Source organism: Capra hircus, chromosome 23, assembly GCF_001704415.2.
Source record: "Capra hircus breed San Clemente chromosome 23, ASM170441v1, whole genome shotgun sequence".
Lineage (NCBI taxonomy): Eukaryota > Metazoa > Chordata > Mammalia > Artiodactyla > Bovidae > Capra > Capra hircus.
The window spans coordinates 19305802-19323029 of NC_030830.1; the positions used below are offsets into that span (position 1 = coordinate 19305802).

The 17228-nt window shown below is 44.0% G+C and overlaps 2 protein-coding genes across 2 annotated transcripts; one reads left to right on the top strand and one right to left on the bottom strand.

Annotated features, from left to right (window-relative positions):
• On the bottom strand, positions 5738 to 6712 carry LOC102175911 (putative olfactory receptor 2B8). The gene is given in 1 exon segment (XM_013974062.2): positions 5738 to 6712. A coding segment is annotated over 1 exon segment (975 nt).
• Positions 9767 to 13679, top strand: LOC102175817 (patr class I histocompatibility antigen, alpha chain G-like). The gene is made up of 5 exons (XM_018038641.1): positions 9767 to 9784; positions 11800 to 12001; positions 12617 to 12889; positions 13532 to 13599; positions 13659 to 13679. The coding sequence occupies exons 1-5, from the start codon at positions 9767 to 9769 to the stop codon at positions 13677 to 13679; spliced, it is 582 nt and encodes a 193-aa protein (XP_017894130.1).

Genomic DNA, 17228 nt, shown 5'->3' on the forward strand with positions numbered 1-17228 from the left:
CCTGTTTGGAACCAGTCTGTTGTTCCGCGTCCAGTTCTAACTGTTGCTTCCTGACCTGCATACAGATTTCTCAAGAGGCAGGTCAGGTGGTCTGGTATTCCCATCTCTTTCAGAATTTTCCACAGTTTATTGTGATCCACACAGTCAAAGGCTTTGGCATAGTAGAGGAGGTCAAAAGGAGTCGGATGCTGACTGAGTGACTTTGACTTTCACTTTCAGGGGAAGGGAGGGACTAGAAGTTATTCTAAAGGGGTAGCACAAAGGATATGTGTGTGGTAATAGGATAAATCCATATCTTGATTGTGATGGTACATACAGGAAACTAAACAGGGAAAAAATTACATAGACTTAAACACACATATTGTACCTATGTCAGTTTCCTAGTTTTTAAATGGTTTTATAGTTGTATAATATATATACATAGGAGCTTCCCCAGTGGCTCAGAGGTTAAAGCATCTGCCCGCAATGCAGGAGGCCCAGGTTCAATCCCTGGGTCGGTAAGATCCCCTGGAGAAGGAAATAGCAACCCACTCCAGTATTCTTGCCTAGAGAATCCCATGGAGGGAGGAGCCTGGTGGGCTACAGTCCACGGGGTCTCAAAGAGTCGGACACAACTGAGCAACTTCACTTCACTTCACTTCATAGTTGTATAATGGGCTTCCCTGGTAGCTCAGCTGGTAAAGAATCCACCTTCAATGGAGGAGACTCTGGTTCAACTGCTGAGTCAGGAAGATCCCCTGGAGAAGGGATAGGCTACCCACTCCAGTATTCTTGGGCTTCCCTGGTGGCTCAGATGGTACAGAATATGCCTGAAGTGCATGAGACCTCAGTTTGATCACTGGGTTGGGGAGATTCCCTGGAAGAGGGCATGGCAACCACTCGAGTATTCTTGCCTGGAGAATCCCTGTGGACAGAGGTGCCTGGCGGGCTACAGTCCGTGGGGTGGCAAAGAGTCAGACATGACTGAGCAACTAAGCACAGCACAGCATAGTTATATAATATAAAATCACTGGGAGAAAATAGATCAAATTTATCCAAGACTTCTCTCTACTAACTTTGGACTTTCCTGTCAATCTGTATTTATTTCAAAATAAAAAGTATAAAAAGAAAAAAGACTTGAATAGAAAAAGAATTAGAGAATGAGAAAAAGAGGGACAGACAGAGACACAAAACAGCAAGAATGGCAAAGAGAGAGAAAAGGAGAGAGGAAGCTGTTCAAAAGGGTAGAAGTTTCCTCAGTCATGACATACTGGCTCCAGATCTTCTCCCCTCCCATAAACACAATGAATCTACACTTTTACACAGAAAAACTTCTTCAAAAAGAAATGTGGAAACTAGCTGGATGAATCCTATACACAAGGTGAATAGGACAAGCCCAAACTAAAATCATTAGAAGACAAAAAAATAAATAAATCATTAGAAGAAGCAGAGACAAAATCTCTATATAAAACCCACCCTTGGAGCCACAATAAAGAAGCAGGTGGGAAGACACCACTGTCAGTTTCTCCTGGAGGAACAAAGTGCCCCACATCAGGGACCCTAACTTTGAAGACTTAACACCTGGGACATGACCCTCCAAAACATAGAGCTCTGAAAGCCATGAAGCTTGTGTCCATGAAATCCATGAGGCTATAAAGAACTGAGAAACAGTTCTTAACAGGCTCACCCAGACTCACTGTGGCTGTCTCTCCAGGGAACAGCACACAGACACAGACTGAAACCTCCAGCTTCTCCCTGAAAGAAGCCTATTTCCTTATCCTAAAAGCTAAGACTTCTAACACATATCTAGGGGTCAACTGCAATCCTCACCAAAACCTGAGATGCCAACAGGTGCCATCATCATGCTCTCCCTCTGTCCCACCCCAGGTCACCAGTGTCTCTGTGAAAGGAGCTTGTGCACCTCTGTGGCCACCCAGGTTTTGTGGCTGCTGCCAGAGGACACACTCCTTATCGTGTAGCCCAGGCCCCTGCCAGGGCTTGCATTCCTGAGTCCAACAGGACAGTAGCAAACTAAAGAAAAGCTCCTAACTCTCTGCCTGTGCCCCGCAACTCCCCCCTGTCCTCCCACTTAGGTCTAAATGTGGAAGGAACTGACAGAAACTCGCATCTCCCAGTCTTCTGAAACAGGTAAGAGGGTAACAAGTAGGAAGGCCAGGAGTCTCCAATTGGAGGAAATAGGCTGCAAGTGCCAGACATTTTTTCTCACTCCCTTAAGAGGGAGAGGAAACAAACTAAAAGTGTCAGACTTTTTTCTCTTAAAATTCTCTGTTGCCATGACGACACCTTTTTCCACCTAAATTTAACTTTTCTCAAACCTTGAGCTAACGCACGCATTTTTCTTATGGAAATGTTTTTCTTAAGCTATGTTCATGAAACCATGTTATCTTGCTTTGGAATTTGCCTTTCTTCAAAATGGTTCCACCTAACACTAACTTTTGGCTGATAATCACTCAACAAACCGGTATTCATATCAATTGTTCTATGGCTGGGGCATGACACACCTCCTGCCACCCTATCTCCAAAATGCATATTGCGGGAGAGGGGCCTGGTGAAACTCCATCAGCCTTCAGGTGTCTCTCTTATCTGATCAATACCTTTCTAACAGACAAAAAGCATCCTGCTAAACACTAGCAGGGGGGCACTCTCCATCCCCCTTCTGATGTCTATGTCAGAAGCTTTCTCTGTCCCTTGTTATACTTTAATAAAACTCTGCTATACAAAAGCTCTTGAGTGATCAAGCCTGGTCCCTGGTCCTGAAGTTAAATCTTCCTCGGAGATCACAAATCTCACATCATTCACCATTTCCCATCATTCATAAGTGGTATACTTACATATTTGAAGTTATTACCTGATGGTCCAACTTCCAATCAGACTCTATCTAGATTCTGACTGAGATCCTCCGCTTTAGAACACTAAGAGGTCTTAACAAACCTTCAAATGTTGGGAGCCACTAAGAATAAGGTGGAGCAGACATATTCCACAACTGTTGACAAGCTACGCCCCTGCCTGAGAGAGAAAGCGGGGGACAGAGACAGTGGTAGACAGAGAAGGACTCTTCTTTAAGCTACTGGATTTTCAGGGTCATCTTCTTATAGCAGCTTAGCCTTTAATTCAACTAATAGAGTTTTCCTCTCACATCTCTGGATTTTCCTCCCAATCTCATGAAGAGTCTTAAAATTCTCTACTACCCAATCATTAAATGTTGAGCTGCCTCAACCTTGGTCTTCAGTCTTCTTTCTCTAAAATCTCTCCTCATGTAATGTCCTTCATTCTTTTGGTTCCCAGGAGTAATGACCATTAGCAGTTGCCAGAAAATGAAAATAGAATCTGGGTAATAAACTCTAACCTTCTTTTTGTCTCTTCCTTGGTGCTTAGTCTTGTTTCGCTTTCTCATAGGGTACCTGGTACAGAGGCATTGTGCCCTAAACTTCAGCTCATTGTTTCCTAAACTGTGTGCAGAAGGGCTGTGAATGACAAATTCTAGATGGCGGCAGGAGGCCGTGTGCAGAGACACTGCACGTGGCACTGGGGTGTGGAGCCACAGGCAGGGCAGCTGCGCCTGCCCAGGGAGAACCCTGTGACCTGCTTCCCAGTGATGAGAGACCCCAATCATGCAACCTGAGGATGGGTTGTCCAGCAGAGGGCATATTCTAGATGGTGAGCTCCCATTTCTCATTTTATGACTAAAGGATAAAACTTCCTTTTGCTTCTACTTTTTTTAAATAGTATTTATTTTTATGTATTTAATTGACTGTGGCAGATCTTAGTTGTGGCAAGCAGGACCTAGTTGCCCAAGCAAGGATCAAACCCAGGTCCCCTGCACTGAGAGTGCAGAGTCTTAGCCACTGGGCCACCAGGGAAGTTCCTTCCTTTGCTTCTGAGCTGACCTGTCTTGTTCTATTGGCACAATCAACACCCAGCAGAAGGACCATTTTTAGGGCCCAATTTCGAAGGGTTGGTAACAGTTGCAAATGTCTTTGACAGTCAAAAACTACAAAATTCTTATTTATGATCCAGAACATTTTTATAGGACCCCAGACTCTTGGTCATAGCCTAGGCTTTCCCAGAAAAGAGAATTTGAAACAAAGGTTTATGCACAAGCACTTAATGCAGAATGAGATACAGCATCAGGAGTGAAAGAAAGGGAACACAAGCAGAAGAAAAGCGGACTTGTCAAGGATACATTATCAAATTTGCTGTTAGTATGAAGTAACTAGGTGTTCAATCACGTTTGTCCCCCTGAAGCACGTCTTAGGAGACATCCAACAGATCCCCATCCCAGGAGAAAAAAGGAGAAATTATCTGCTCATCAGCCCCCATTTCCCCTTAGTCAAATCTTCACTCTGAATCTGAGCAGTTCCATGTAGGGCACTTGCTGGTGACAGACCCCTCTGTGTCCCCACTTACTGCTTTGTTCTCTGTTTTTTAACGTTTGGCCATGCTTCATGGCATGCGGATCTTAGTTTCCTGAGCTGGGATGGAATCCTCCACCTCTGCGGTGAAAGTGAGGACTCTTAACCACCGGGCCAACAGGAAAGACCTCCCACTGATTGGACTTTTTCTTTTGTTTTTGCTATGCTCAGTCTTTGTTGCGGCTCTTCCTTGCTCCATACAGGCTTTGTCTAGCTGCGGTGCAAGGGCTTCTCATTGCTGTGGCTTCTCTTGTTGGGGACCACAGGCTCTAGGGCATGCCGGCTTCAGTAGTTGTGGCTCATGGGATCTAGAGAGCTGGCTGGGTAGCTGTGGTGCACGGCCTTAGTTGCTCCACCCCATGTAGGAACTTCCTGGACCAGGAATGTAACTTGTGTTCACTGCATTGGCAGCAGGGTTCTACCACTAGACCACCAGGGAAGGCCTTACTTATTGTTGACTGGGAAAAGAGGAAATACACTGTGACCTCCTAGACCCTTCAAGCAGAACAAAGAACAGACCCTAACAGTTACTATTTATGGAGGTAAACAATGCACAAAGAAAGACAGGACAGGCAAGCCGGAGTAGCCATATCTTAAACAATAAATCATTCACAAGGACTTGGAAATTGGCCTTCCCCATATGAACATTCCAGGCCATCGTACTGGAAGATAAGAGACCACATCAAAGAGATGGAAGCCATGACAACTGTAGCAATCTAGATCAGGAAGCCCTAAGTAGACCCAGAAGCCTACTGCAGGCATTTGAGTGAGTCCAGCCGAGACCAGAAGAACTGTCCAGCTAAACTTAGCCCAAATGCTGACACACATAATGGTGAGATAAATTAATGGTTGGTGTTTTAAGCAACTAAGTTTCGAAGTGATGCGTTATACAGAAGAAGCTAACTGATATCTACCCTTTGACATCTGAACACATGTGTTGGAGCAGCAACAATTCTTAGGAAATGATAAAATGTTAATATTCCTTACATCATTTCAGTGGTTTCCTGTTCTTATTTTGGCTGTGATTTCATGTAATATATTCATATGTCATTTTGCAAATAGATGTGGAAATATGTACCTAAAAGGGAGTGCAAACAAGAAAAACCCTAGAACTTTAAAAACAATAACTACAAAGCAGATGCTGTCGGAACACTGAATCAGTGTCTCTGGAAACTGAAATGAATACATGAACCTAGAATTTGAACACTCACTTTTCAAAAGGAATGAAATAAACAAATTCTATTCAGAGTTGCCAAAGGAAATTTTAGATGACTCATGGGACACACATATATATCTGAATAGTTCTGGTGTTCAAAGTCTTTCCATTAAACTGTCCTCCTCAGCCATCTTCTGGAGTCAGAGTCCTTCCAAAGCACCTTCTTCATCGCTCCCTTCACATCCCTGTTCCTCAGCGTATATATGAGGGGGTTGGTCATGGGGATAATGACAGTGTAGAAGAGAGACATAAACTTGTCCTGATCCTGAGAGTTGTTGCTGCTGGGCTGAAAATACACATAGATGGCTGTGCCAAAGAACAGGGAGACCACCGTGAGGTGCGATCCACATGTGCCAAATGCTTTTCTCTGCCCTGCAGTGGACTTTATTCTTAAGACCGCCCTGACAATCTGAACATAGGAGAACATGATTAATGAAACAGGTGTGAGAAGAATGATGACACTGCCAATGAAGGTCACATACACATTCATAGTGGTGTCAACACAGGCAAGTTTGAGAAAAGGAGGGATCTCACAAAAGAAGTGGGCTAATTTATTTCTCCCACAACGAGGTAAAAGGAAGACAAGCGCTGTCTGCAACAAGGAGTTGGCAAAACCAGTGATCCATGAAGCAGAAGCCATCAGGGCACACAGACGAGGGTGCATGATTACTGTGTAGTGAAGGGGCTTGCAAACAGCTGCATAGCGGTCAAATGCCATAACTCCTAGGAGAATACATTCTGTACATCCCAATGCCAGAGAGATATACATTTGAACTACACAGCCACCAAAGGAGATGGATTTGTCTGCTCCGCTGAGATTAACTAGGAGCTGTGGAACAATGCTAGTTGTGTAGCACATGTCCAGAAAGCTCAAGTTAGACAGGAAAAAGTACATTGGGGTGTGAAGATGTGGGTCCAAGTAGGACAATGCAATGATGGTTGTGTTTCCCAGCAAAGTGAAGATGTAGAAGATCAAAAGGACCACAAAGAGGACTGACTCAAGTTGAAGCCTGTCAGAGAAGCCCAGTAAGATAAATCCAGTGAAGGAACTTCCATTTTTCTGTTCCATCCTTTGTTAGCACATGGTTCCTGTCAAATCAAGCGTTTAGCAATGTATTAAAGGTATCTTCCAAAAAAGCGAAGAGATGAAGAGGAAAATCTATCATGTTCAAAGACATGGTCATGTGATTTTATATGCAACTATTTGAATAAATGTATTCATTGAAATTGATGTATCATAAATCAATTAGTTCTTTACTATTCACAAAAATTACATATTGAATTGAATATAAGAAAATAATAATAATAAAATCAAGTCATGAACCTTGGTTTGCATCAATCATAAATATAAAATGCCTGTTTTGGATTGAGTTTAAAGGATGAAAGTATGATGATTATTTATGTACATCTTAGAGAAAGTGGGAATGAGGGAAAATCAAGGGAGAGTGATTAGAAAGAGTAAGAAAATGTAGACAAAGGGAGAAACTTTATTTTAAATATGTATCTCATAATTCTACATAACTTGATTTGCACATACCTCGCATGTAATAGAACAATACAAAATGATCTCTAAAATGCATTCAGATATAGAAATTTATGAGCTAGAATGTACTTTTACAAAGGATTGTATTACATTCAATGTATCACTAAGATACTTTCTCATAGATACATTCTGGGAAAAGTTATCTCTACTCCTAATGCATTATATTTGTGAATGCTATATCCTTGTCTTTTTGTATAGTAGTAAAAAATTAATTGCTCAGAGCCTGAAAATAGTGCTTAAATTTTGTCCTTGAGATACCTAAGATTTCTATACCAATTCAACAAGAACTCCAAAAATTTATTCACTGTGCATAATCAGTTCATGGGCTTCCCTGTTGGTTCAGTGGTAAAGAAACCGCTGCCAATGCAAGAGATGCAGGAAAGGCAGGTTCAGTCCCTGGATCGGGAAGATAACTTGAAGAAGAAAATGGAAACCCACTTCAGTACAGAGAATCCTTTCAGGCTACAATCCATGAGGTCAAAATGAGTTGGACTTTACTTAGTGACTAAACAACAAAAGTAGTCACTTCACAACAGAATTTCAAACTCCAGCGACCAGAACTTACCTCTTCTTTCTGCTGATTTCAGTTTCATATATTGCCGACAACTAAAATGCCTGCAATTCCTATAGGAGATAGGATTATTCACTATCAACATTCTAATGACAATGAAGAACACATAAATGAGGAGGCAATGGATCTATCACAGCCTCAGAAATAACACTTCTAATCACTATGGACAGAGTTTGGCCAGGTTGGGGAAAAGAGGCTGAAATGGGAATTCCTTTGCATGCTGTTTATTGAGTGAATAAACAAGACAAAGAGAATCAGGGAAGCAAAACAGAGCAGACAAATATGTTAAGCAAGGATGTGATCTCAAATGGAATACATGAACATGATCCCATAGAAAGCTGGAAAATGAGCTTTTTCAGAGCTATCTGCTGATAAAAATACTGCGTCTTCACTTACACAATCACTGCTATCCACATGCTGCTACCTGAGTGTTTCAAGTGGGGCAGAAAAGAACTGAATTTTAAATTTAATTTTAATTCAGATAAATTTAAATACCTATTTATATAGATGTGACTAGTTACTACTATACAGAATAACAAGCTGTGGAGCATGCGTTGTGTCAGATTTGGTTCCACCTTGACAAAAAGGCAGCCTTTTATAAATCTCACTAGTCTGTCATTGACTACAAGCTGCCCCAACCATATTCAGAACTTCTAGCAATGTGGCTCCATTCAACTGATGGCAATTTTCTAAAGAAGGAAAGGGCTGTGAAGCTGTCAGTCAATACTCATGACACATATGGTGTGGATCAGTGCAGCAGCCAGTAGAAAATATCTGAGCTGGACACTGAAACATTCACAAAAAATGAGGGTCCATTCATACAAAATGTACAGTCCATTCATAAATGTGTGCAAGGAGGAAGGACGGTCACCAGCGTACATTACACATCACCTTGTCATTTGCCTAATTTACCAATAAATTAAACCTTCAGATCACCTTTGCTGACCCATGTTTCTCCTCTCAAATTGGTGTTTCTCCTCAACTGAAGAATGATCATTTTTCATTAACAATAAATTTTAAAATGCGTTGACACAATAACCATGAAATGGACATTCATTGTTGTAACTGCAAAACTAGTGTGTGGAAAAGTACACATGTTCATTTCTTTAAGAAAATGAACATTTTAAAATGATAGATATTGACAATACACTTAAAGAAACCTTCTGTAATTCCAGAGAAAATAGGAGCTGAGGAAAAAATGAAAGTGTATAGTCTAATATGTTCACATTCACATATATGCTATTACTCAATTACTGAAGGACATGTTTTATGACAGCCAAATATCCTGAATTTAAATTGCTCCATATATGCATACTGAGACATAATGAATACACTACAATAGGATGAAATGTCTAAGAAAAAAATGTTGCCTTCCATAAGGAACAGTTAAGTTCTTAAAGTTGGTGAATTTCTATAGGAATTTCTGTTTCTTTTACCAACTGACATGTACATTACTCAGTGTAACCTTTAAAGAACACTTGCAACTGAAAACAAGCTAACTTACCAATTCCTAAAGTGCTACAGAGATCAAGTTCCAGTCCTCTCAGTGTTATTCACTTTATGTGAGTGTCCTAAGCTGGTTCCCTACCTCATTTCCAGTTCCTGCCTTTAATACAGTACTGGGCATTGGAACCTGGGTATGTAGACTAAGGATGCAGGTTGCATGCAGTGAGCACATAAGTTGACTCTATCAGCATTGGAATATCCTTAAGTTTTCCTTAAGTAAGAAGATGCTTTCTCTTGATAACTTCAAATACCTTCACAAGGTACTGAAGATGAGCATTGTGTCTAGCTGGTAGGATGACATAGGAAGGCAATTTCAAACTCTCAGGATTCCTTCTGAATATAATGTTTGGCTCTATGATGGAGAGCTCATTATGAAAGCATGAGATTGGCATGAAACTGCAGCAAAACTAGTCTGGTGAAAATGGTTTACCTGGCTGAAGTCTCTGGGGAATGTTTGTCCTGTACCATTAATTAGCTGATGTTGCCTAGATGCCCAGAGATGACAATCCTCAGGGAAAATGAATATCAAGGAGAAAGTAAGAGGAAACTTAAACTGCCTCTTTTATAACTTCTCATAAATGACAGAGCTCAGATAATTCACTAAACTTCCCAGTTATCTTAGCTCTCCTCTTTTAATGGCCTAGATATTTTACTAAACACTTTAGACTTTTTTATACAATTGCAAAAAAAAAATTCTCCATATATAAATAAGAACTCATCGGTCACTTAATTTTAGATGCAAATTAATTTTTATCTAATATTCATAACCAACTTTTAGGGGTCACAGAGTTACCAATTCAGTTCAGTACAGTTTAGTCGCTCACTTGTGTCCGACTCCTTGCTACCCCATGAACTGCAGCACACCAGGCCTCCCTGTCCATCATCAACTCACAGATCTTACCCAAACTCATGTGCACAGAGTCAGCGATGCCATCCAGCCATCTCATCCTCTGTCATCCCCCTCTTCTGCTTCAATCTTTCCCAACATCAGGGTCTTTTAAAATGAGTCAGCTGTTCGCATCAGGTAGCCAAAATACTGGAGCTTCAATATCACTCTTTCCAATGAACACCCAGGGTAGATCTCCTTTAGGATGGACTGGTTGGATCTCCTTGCAGTCCAAGGGGCTCTCAAGAGTCTTCTCCAACACCACAGTTCAAAAGCATCAGTTCTTCTGTGCTCAGCTGTCTTTACAGTGCAACTCTCACATCCATACATGACTACTGGGAAAACCATAGCCTTGACTAGACGGACCTTTGTTGACAAAGTAATGTCTCTGCTTTTAATATGCTATCTAGGCTGGTCATAACTTTCCTTCCAAGGAGTAAGTGTCTTTTAACCAATTAGGCAGTGTCTACCTAATCTTTAAGGTAAATATATTAAAGGTCAACCTCTTGAGAAACCTGTATGCAGGTCAGGAAGCAACAGTTAGAACTGGACATGGAACAACAGACTGGTTCCAAATAGGAAAAGGAGTACATCAAGGCTGTATATTGTCACCCTGCTTATTTAACTTCTATGCAGAGTACATCATAAGAAACGCTGGACTGGAAGAAACACAAGCTGGAATCAAGATTGCCAGGAGAAATATCAATAACCTCAGATATGCAGATGACACCACCCTTATGGCAGAAAGTGAAGAACTAAAGAGTCTCTTAATGAAAGTGAAAGAGGATAGTGAAAAAGTTGGCTTAAAGCTCAACATTCAGAAAACGAAGATCATGGCATCCGGTCCCATCACTCCATGGGAAATAGATGGAGAAAAAGTGGAAACAGGGGCTGACTTTATTTTTCTGGACTCCAAAATCACTACAGATGGTGATTGCAGCCATGAAATTAAAAGACACTTACTCCTTGGAAGGAAAGTTATGACCATCATAGACAGCATATTAAAAAGCAGAGACATTACTTTGTCAACAAAAGTCTGTCTAGTCAAAGCTACTGTTTCTCCAGTGGTCATGTATGTATGTGAGAGTTGGAGACATGGGCCTCCAAAACATACCTCTGAAAGTCAATGCAGTTTGTGTCCATGAAATCCATGAGGCTATAAGGAACTGAGAAATAGGCTCACCCAGACTCACTGTGGCTGTCTCTCCAGGGAACAGCACACAGACACAGACTGAAACCTCCAGCTTCTCCCTGAAAGAAGCCTATTTCCTTATCTTCAAAGCTAAGACTTCTACCACATATCTAGGGGTCAACTGCAATCCTCACCAAATACCTGAGAAGCCAACAGGTGCCATCATCATGCTCTCCCTCTGTCCCACCCCAGGTCACTGGTGTCTCTGTGAAAAGAGTTTGTGCACACATATGGCAGCCCAGGTGTTGTGGTTGCTGCTAGAGGGCACACTCCTTGATCACCTGGTTCAGTGGCCTGCGCTCCTGGGTCCAACAGGACAGTAGCAAAAAAAGAAATAGCCTGTAACTGGCTACCTGCACCTGCCCACCCAGGGCTCAATGTGGAGGGAACAGAGAGAAACACCCATCTCCCAGTCTTCTCCTGAAACAGGTATCATTGCGTATTTGAAAAGCTATTGTCTCAGGTTTTGGTAGATTGCCTATGATGGCAATGATTACCTTGCCCTGAATGAGGACCTGTGCTCCTGGACCGCAGCGGACAGGGTGGCTCAAATCTCCAAGCTCAAGCTTGAGCAGGGCGGTGCTGCGGGTCACAGTAGGAACTACCTGGACGGGGACTGCAGAGGGTGGCTCCACAGACACCTGGAGAACAGGAAGGACACACTGCAGCATGCAAGTACAGGGGGCGCGAGGCCTCCCTGATCCCCCCTAGGGCTGGACCTGGGTTCCAAGGAGAAGAAAGTGGGTCCTTGTAGAAACAGGGCCCTGGCTTCTCGTCGGGAGAGGGAGAAATCCACCCAGGTTTTCATATTCTGTACAAGAGAGTGACTCACCAGTGGCCCCACTTCGCTGAAGGACAATTAAGGAATCCAGTCTCTTTAGGGAAGAAGCAGGAACCCATCCCTGAGATAACTGGTCAGCGGTGTGCCTTCCCCCTGTGTGCCATCTTGTGAACCATGACTGTCTCTCAGGGCCAGGTCTCACCCTAAGAACATGTTTGGAGGCCTGACTCCAGCTTTTCTGAGTCATTCAGCCTCCACCCAAGTCAGGACCATGACTCTGTATTCACTCCCTTACATGGTACCTCATACCTTGGCTCTCACCGTGACTCCAGAACTTTCCAAGGACTCCAGAACATGCCCAGACCTCCGAGTTCAGGCTGGTATCTGGTGTTTGTGCTGCTTCTTTTCAAACCCACTGTCCTGTTTATTCTCAGGATGGTCACAGGATGCTGCTTCAGGGACCCATGGAGGTAACACTAAGTGGGAATTTTCTGATTCATCCTCCATAGACCCTCCAAAGACACATGTGACCCAGCACCCCATCTCTGACCATGAGGTCCCCCTGAGATTCTGGGCTCTGGGCTTCTACCCTGAGATCTCACTGACCTGGCAGCATGACATGGAGGACCAGACCCAGGACATGGAGCTTGTAGAGCCCAGGCCTTCAGAGAATGGAACCTTCCAGAAATGGGCAGCTCTAGTAGGCCCTTCTGGAGAGGAGAAGAGATATACATGCAATGTGCAGCACAAGGGGCTTCAGGAAACCCTCATGCTGAGATGGGGTAAGGAGGAGGCTGGGGTGGAGCTTCTTCTCAGATAAAGCTGGAGCCTTTCTGGACCCCTTCAGCAAGGTCTGGACTCAAACCTGAGGTCTGGGGCCCTTCTCTTTCCTCCACAGAACCTCCTCAGCTCGCCGTCCCCAACATAGGCAACCTTGTTAGTCTGTTCTTCTCGTGGTCACTGGAGCTGGGATCTGGGGGAAGAAACGCTCAGGTAGGGAAGGGATGGAGGGATCTGAGTTTTCTTGTATCACTGGGAGTTTCAAACTCAGGTAAAAGTTTACCTGCCTGGTTTTTGGAAAGTACCCTCCACACACACATGTGGATTCTGAACTAATGCTAACACTGACCCTTTTGTAAAGTACATGTGAAAATGTAAGACAGATTTTTCACCTTGTAATTCCAATTGGGGGCCTGTCTCTCAGCACATGAAGATCAGAGGCTAGGGTCCCTGCTGAGGACAGACCTCCAGGAGGGCAGTTGGTCCAGTCATCCCAACAGCACCTTTCTTCAGTCTCCTGATTTTGTCCTGGATTTTGGCCACATTTCCAGAAAGTTCTGTGGGTTCCAGGATTAGGGGGTTCCTCTAGGATCTCATGACTCAGTCTTCTCCATGGCCTCTCATGAGATATTTTCTTCTTGCAGGTGAAAAAGCAGGGAGCTACACTCAGGCTGCAGATAAGTATAGAGGGGATGTGATTCCTGAGACCCGTGTGAGAGTGCAGACAGGAGGCCATGGGGGACAGACCCTCCTCAAAATTCCTTCTCTAAGTTTCTCTCCTGTGGATTCTGACCACATCCTGGTTTTGTTCTCCTCCAGGCACTGACGGTGCCTAGGGCTCTGATGTGTCTCTCACGGTTCCTAAAGGTGAGACCCTGGGGCAGCTAAATTGGGAGAGGAGTTGGGGCAGAGGGGACACACTGGGTGGCGGGGGTCTCTGAGTGGGACATGTGAGCGTGTGGGGGGCTGTGGAGAATGTCAGCCCTTACATGACCAACCTGAACTGGTTCCTGATTATTTTCTCTCACAGTGTGAGACAGCTGTCTTGTGGGGACTGAGTGATGCTCTGTCCCATTCTGTGACATCAGATTCCGGGACCCCTCTTTCTGCAGCAGCATCTGAATGTGTCTGTGCTCCTATTAGCATAACATGAGGAGTTGGGGAGACTGGTCACCCCTGCCCACCACACCCCCTCCCCACCCTGACCTGTGTTCTCCTCCCTGATCCACTGTCCTGTTCTAGCAGAGACAGAGCTGGACCCTCTCCATCGCTGTCTTCACTTCGTGTGCACTGAGTAATTGTGTCATATTTCCTTTGAAAATAAAATCTATTTATATGAAAGTTTTTTCTAACTGGTGCTGTGAAGGTTTGTAGGGATAACAAATGAGAGGCTTCTAAAGTTTGAGAGAGAAAGTACATGGAAGCGATGAGAACCTTCCAGAATTTTTATGCTTGCTGTGCTCAGTCTGTTGCAGGAGGGACAGGAGGAGGCTGTGAGGAGCTGAGCATGGTCAGGGCCTGTGCCCAGCCAGTGGTCAGTGTATCGTGGCTTTATGTGGTCAGTCTTGGCTGGGTCATCTTCTCAGCTGCTTTGTCTTTGTCCTTTCAGTGGCTCCCTGTCCCACCAGGACCTGTGTTCTTGTGAACTCGAACTCACCTGGGCCTTGTTCTGTCTCTAGGACCATAGGCAGTCAAGATTTCCCATAACCAGGTCAGCCTAGCTCATGCTAGGTCCTGCCTGCATGCCTTTCTTTGTGTTTATGTGTTTATATTTTGCTTATTTCATTTATTTTTGAATAATGACTGTTCTTTTTCATGTGTAGAGTTCTGGTCTCATTCTGCCTTGGGTGTCCTCATCTCTGACTGCAGCAGGAGTCATTTTCACTAATGATTATCCTCACAAGACAAAGAGGTCCCTGCGCACAGGATCTCAGTGGTATCAAGAGAGAAATTCTCATCTCTCCCAACTCTAAGAGTGTTTCCTGGATTCCTCTTTCCATTCTTTCTGCATCCTTTATAAGGAACCAGATTTGGGGATTAGCATAGAGGACGGACCCAGTTGTTTCACATTTTGTCTTAATTCTTGCTGGATTTCTACCTCCTCTGCATCTTGGTCCTCCCTCTCTGCCCTTAGATCTAGTAATCCTAGTGCTGGCTCCAATCCAAGCTCATGGGGATTTATAAAGCAGCATCTAATAGATTCACAGTAGGTTGGAATATAGGACATACAAACCTGATATCATCTTTTCTGAAGAGAAATTATCATTATGTGTAGAGTGCAGACTGATCTGTGTGGGAGGGATGGGAGATCAGCCCTTGTGGGGAAAATACAAGCAGCACTGACATCAATGCGAATGGATGTTGTGTTGTAGCGGCCAAGAGGGAGCAAGTGGCCTGAGGTCACAGTAATAAAGACACAGTCTCTAGAATAGGGAGGCACTCCACACTGATCATTCATTCAACTGATATTTGTTGTGTGCCAGAGAAATGACACACTATTTTTGCATCTAGAAAACCTCAGTGGACTAACAACAGACACACCTTGTTGGCCTTGTGAAGTGTGTTCTGGTGAGAAGGGGCAGAGTGAGCCTAGTAAGTGAGGGAATGTTTACCTTAGAGGTTAGTAAGTGTTTTGAGGAAGCATATGTGTGTAGGAACAAGGAAGGTGGCTCTTTTAATCATGTGGTTAGTGTGGGCCTTATTGAGAAAGTGACTATTGAATAAAGATGTGAAGGACATGAAGGAATGTCCACACAGATGTCAGAGGAAGTTCTCTCTGGGCAGAGCAATCTCCTGTGCAAATACACGAGGGAGGAGAGTGTCTGTGTTCAAGAAAGAGCCAGGAGGCAAGTGCAGCTGGAGGAATGAGGAATTGAGATCAGATCCCATGTTTCACCAGATCATATAGACCTAGATGATATTACAAGGGTGTTGATGTTGTCTGAGTAAGATGTGGATTTCATAAGATGCTTTTCACAGAACACAATCCATTGTGACTACTCTTTAGAAGCTTCAGTCTGGCTGCTGTACATAATCAGGAGGTGACAGGTGAGTGATGCACTAAAGGAAACTGTAGGAAATGGTGAAGTGACCAAGCTGGAGATGCTGGTGCTCAACTAGACTTCTCATTAAATCTAGACATTTGGGAGTAGAGCCTGAGAATCTATATTCATAACAAGTTTGTGGCTGATGCTGCTATCAGATCACAGATTTAGTAGTAAGGATATAGACAAGGATTCCCACATGGCTGTGCACCAGCCTCCCCTGTAGGACTTGTTCATAAGGGAATCCTGGACTCCATGCCCAACACTCTGAAAAGCTGGGTCTAGGAGGAGACCTGAGTATTTTGTAAGAAGCCTGACAAGCAGTCCTCATGCTTACTCAGGTTTGGATCTACTGAGGCTTGTGATCAGAGAGTGATCAGGATGGGGAAGGGCTTAAATCCACATTTAAATGGGAAGAAAAAGTCAAGACATTTTCTGGGTGATACATGTTTTCTCTTCTAAGCAGTATAGGGATCTGGACATTTTAGAAAGTAGTCTGATGTCTTAAAGTCTCTGAGTTGCTAAGAGAGCAGATCTAAATGACGGACTCTGAGATGCACATAAGTGTCCCTTCCTCCTGGGTTCACACCTTGTGGACTCTCCTCCCCTGAGTGTGGGTGGAAGCTGTGACCTTCTTCTGACCAGTAGAATATGGCAACAGGGACATCACTCCTGAGATTAGATCACAGAAGAGCAAAACCCCATCTTGCTGGCTGATTTTCTACTTGTCTTCCCTGCTTGCAATCTCTGATGAAGGAAGCAGCTGGGCTGGAATCATAATTGTTTCACAAAACTGAGGTCAGCCCCCTACCAACATCCAGCAGAATACTAAGGCCTCCAGTCTAACAGCTCAGAGGAAGCCACTTAGTGTTCTCCCTTCAGGCAGCCCTTGCCTTTCTTGAAGACAGACACGCTGCTTTCTCTTTACAACATAATGTCAAGTTCTCTGGCGATCCTAGTTACTTTCCTCTAGCTCCATCCAGGAGGCCCCGGAAGGGAGCAGCAGGCAGGGTGGGAGGAAGTGCTGGTGAGCAGGGGTGTGGCCAGACCCCTCCCTGGAGAGATGTTCCCAGGGAGTCAGTTGGAAGAAGAGCAGTCAGGGCAGTGAGACGAGAAGGAGAAGAGTGAACACCCCTGGGACCTCAGGTCAACATGAGGCTGTGTTTCAGGCTGTGAAATATCACAGTGATGAGGAAACCCTGCACGGCCCCTGCTGGTCATCCCCCTTCAGCATCTGGAAAGTCCAACTCACACCCCGGATGCAAACACCCCTGATGCCCCACAGCCCTGATGTGAG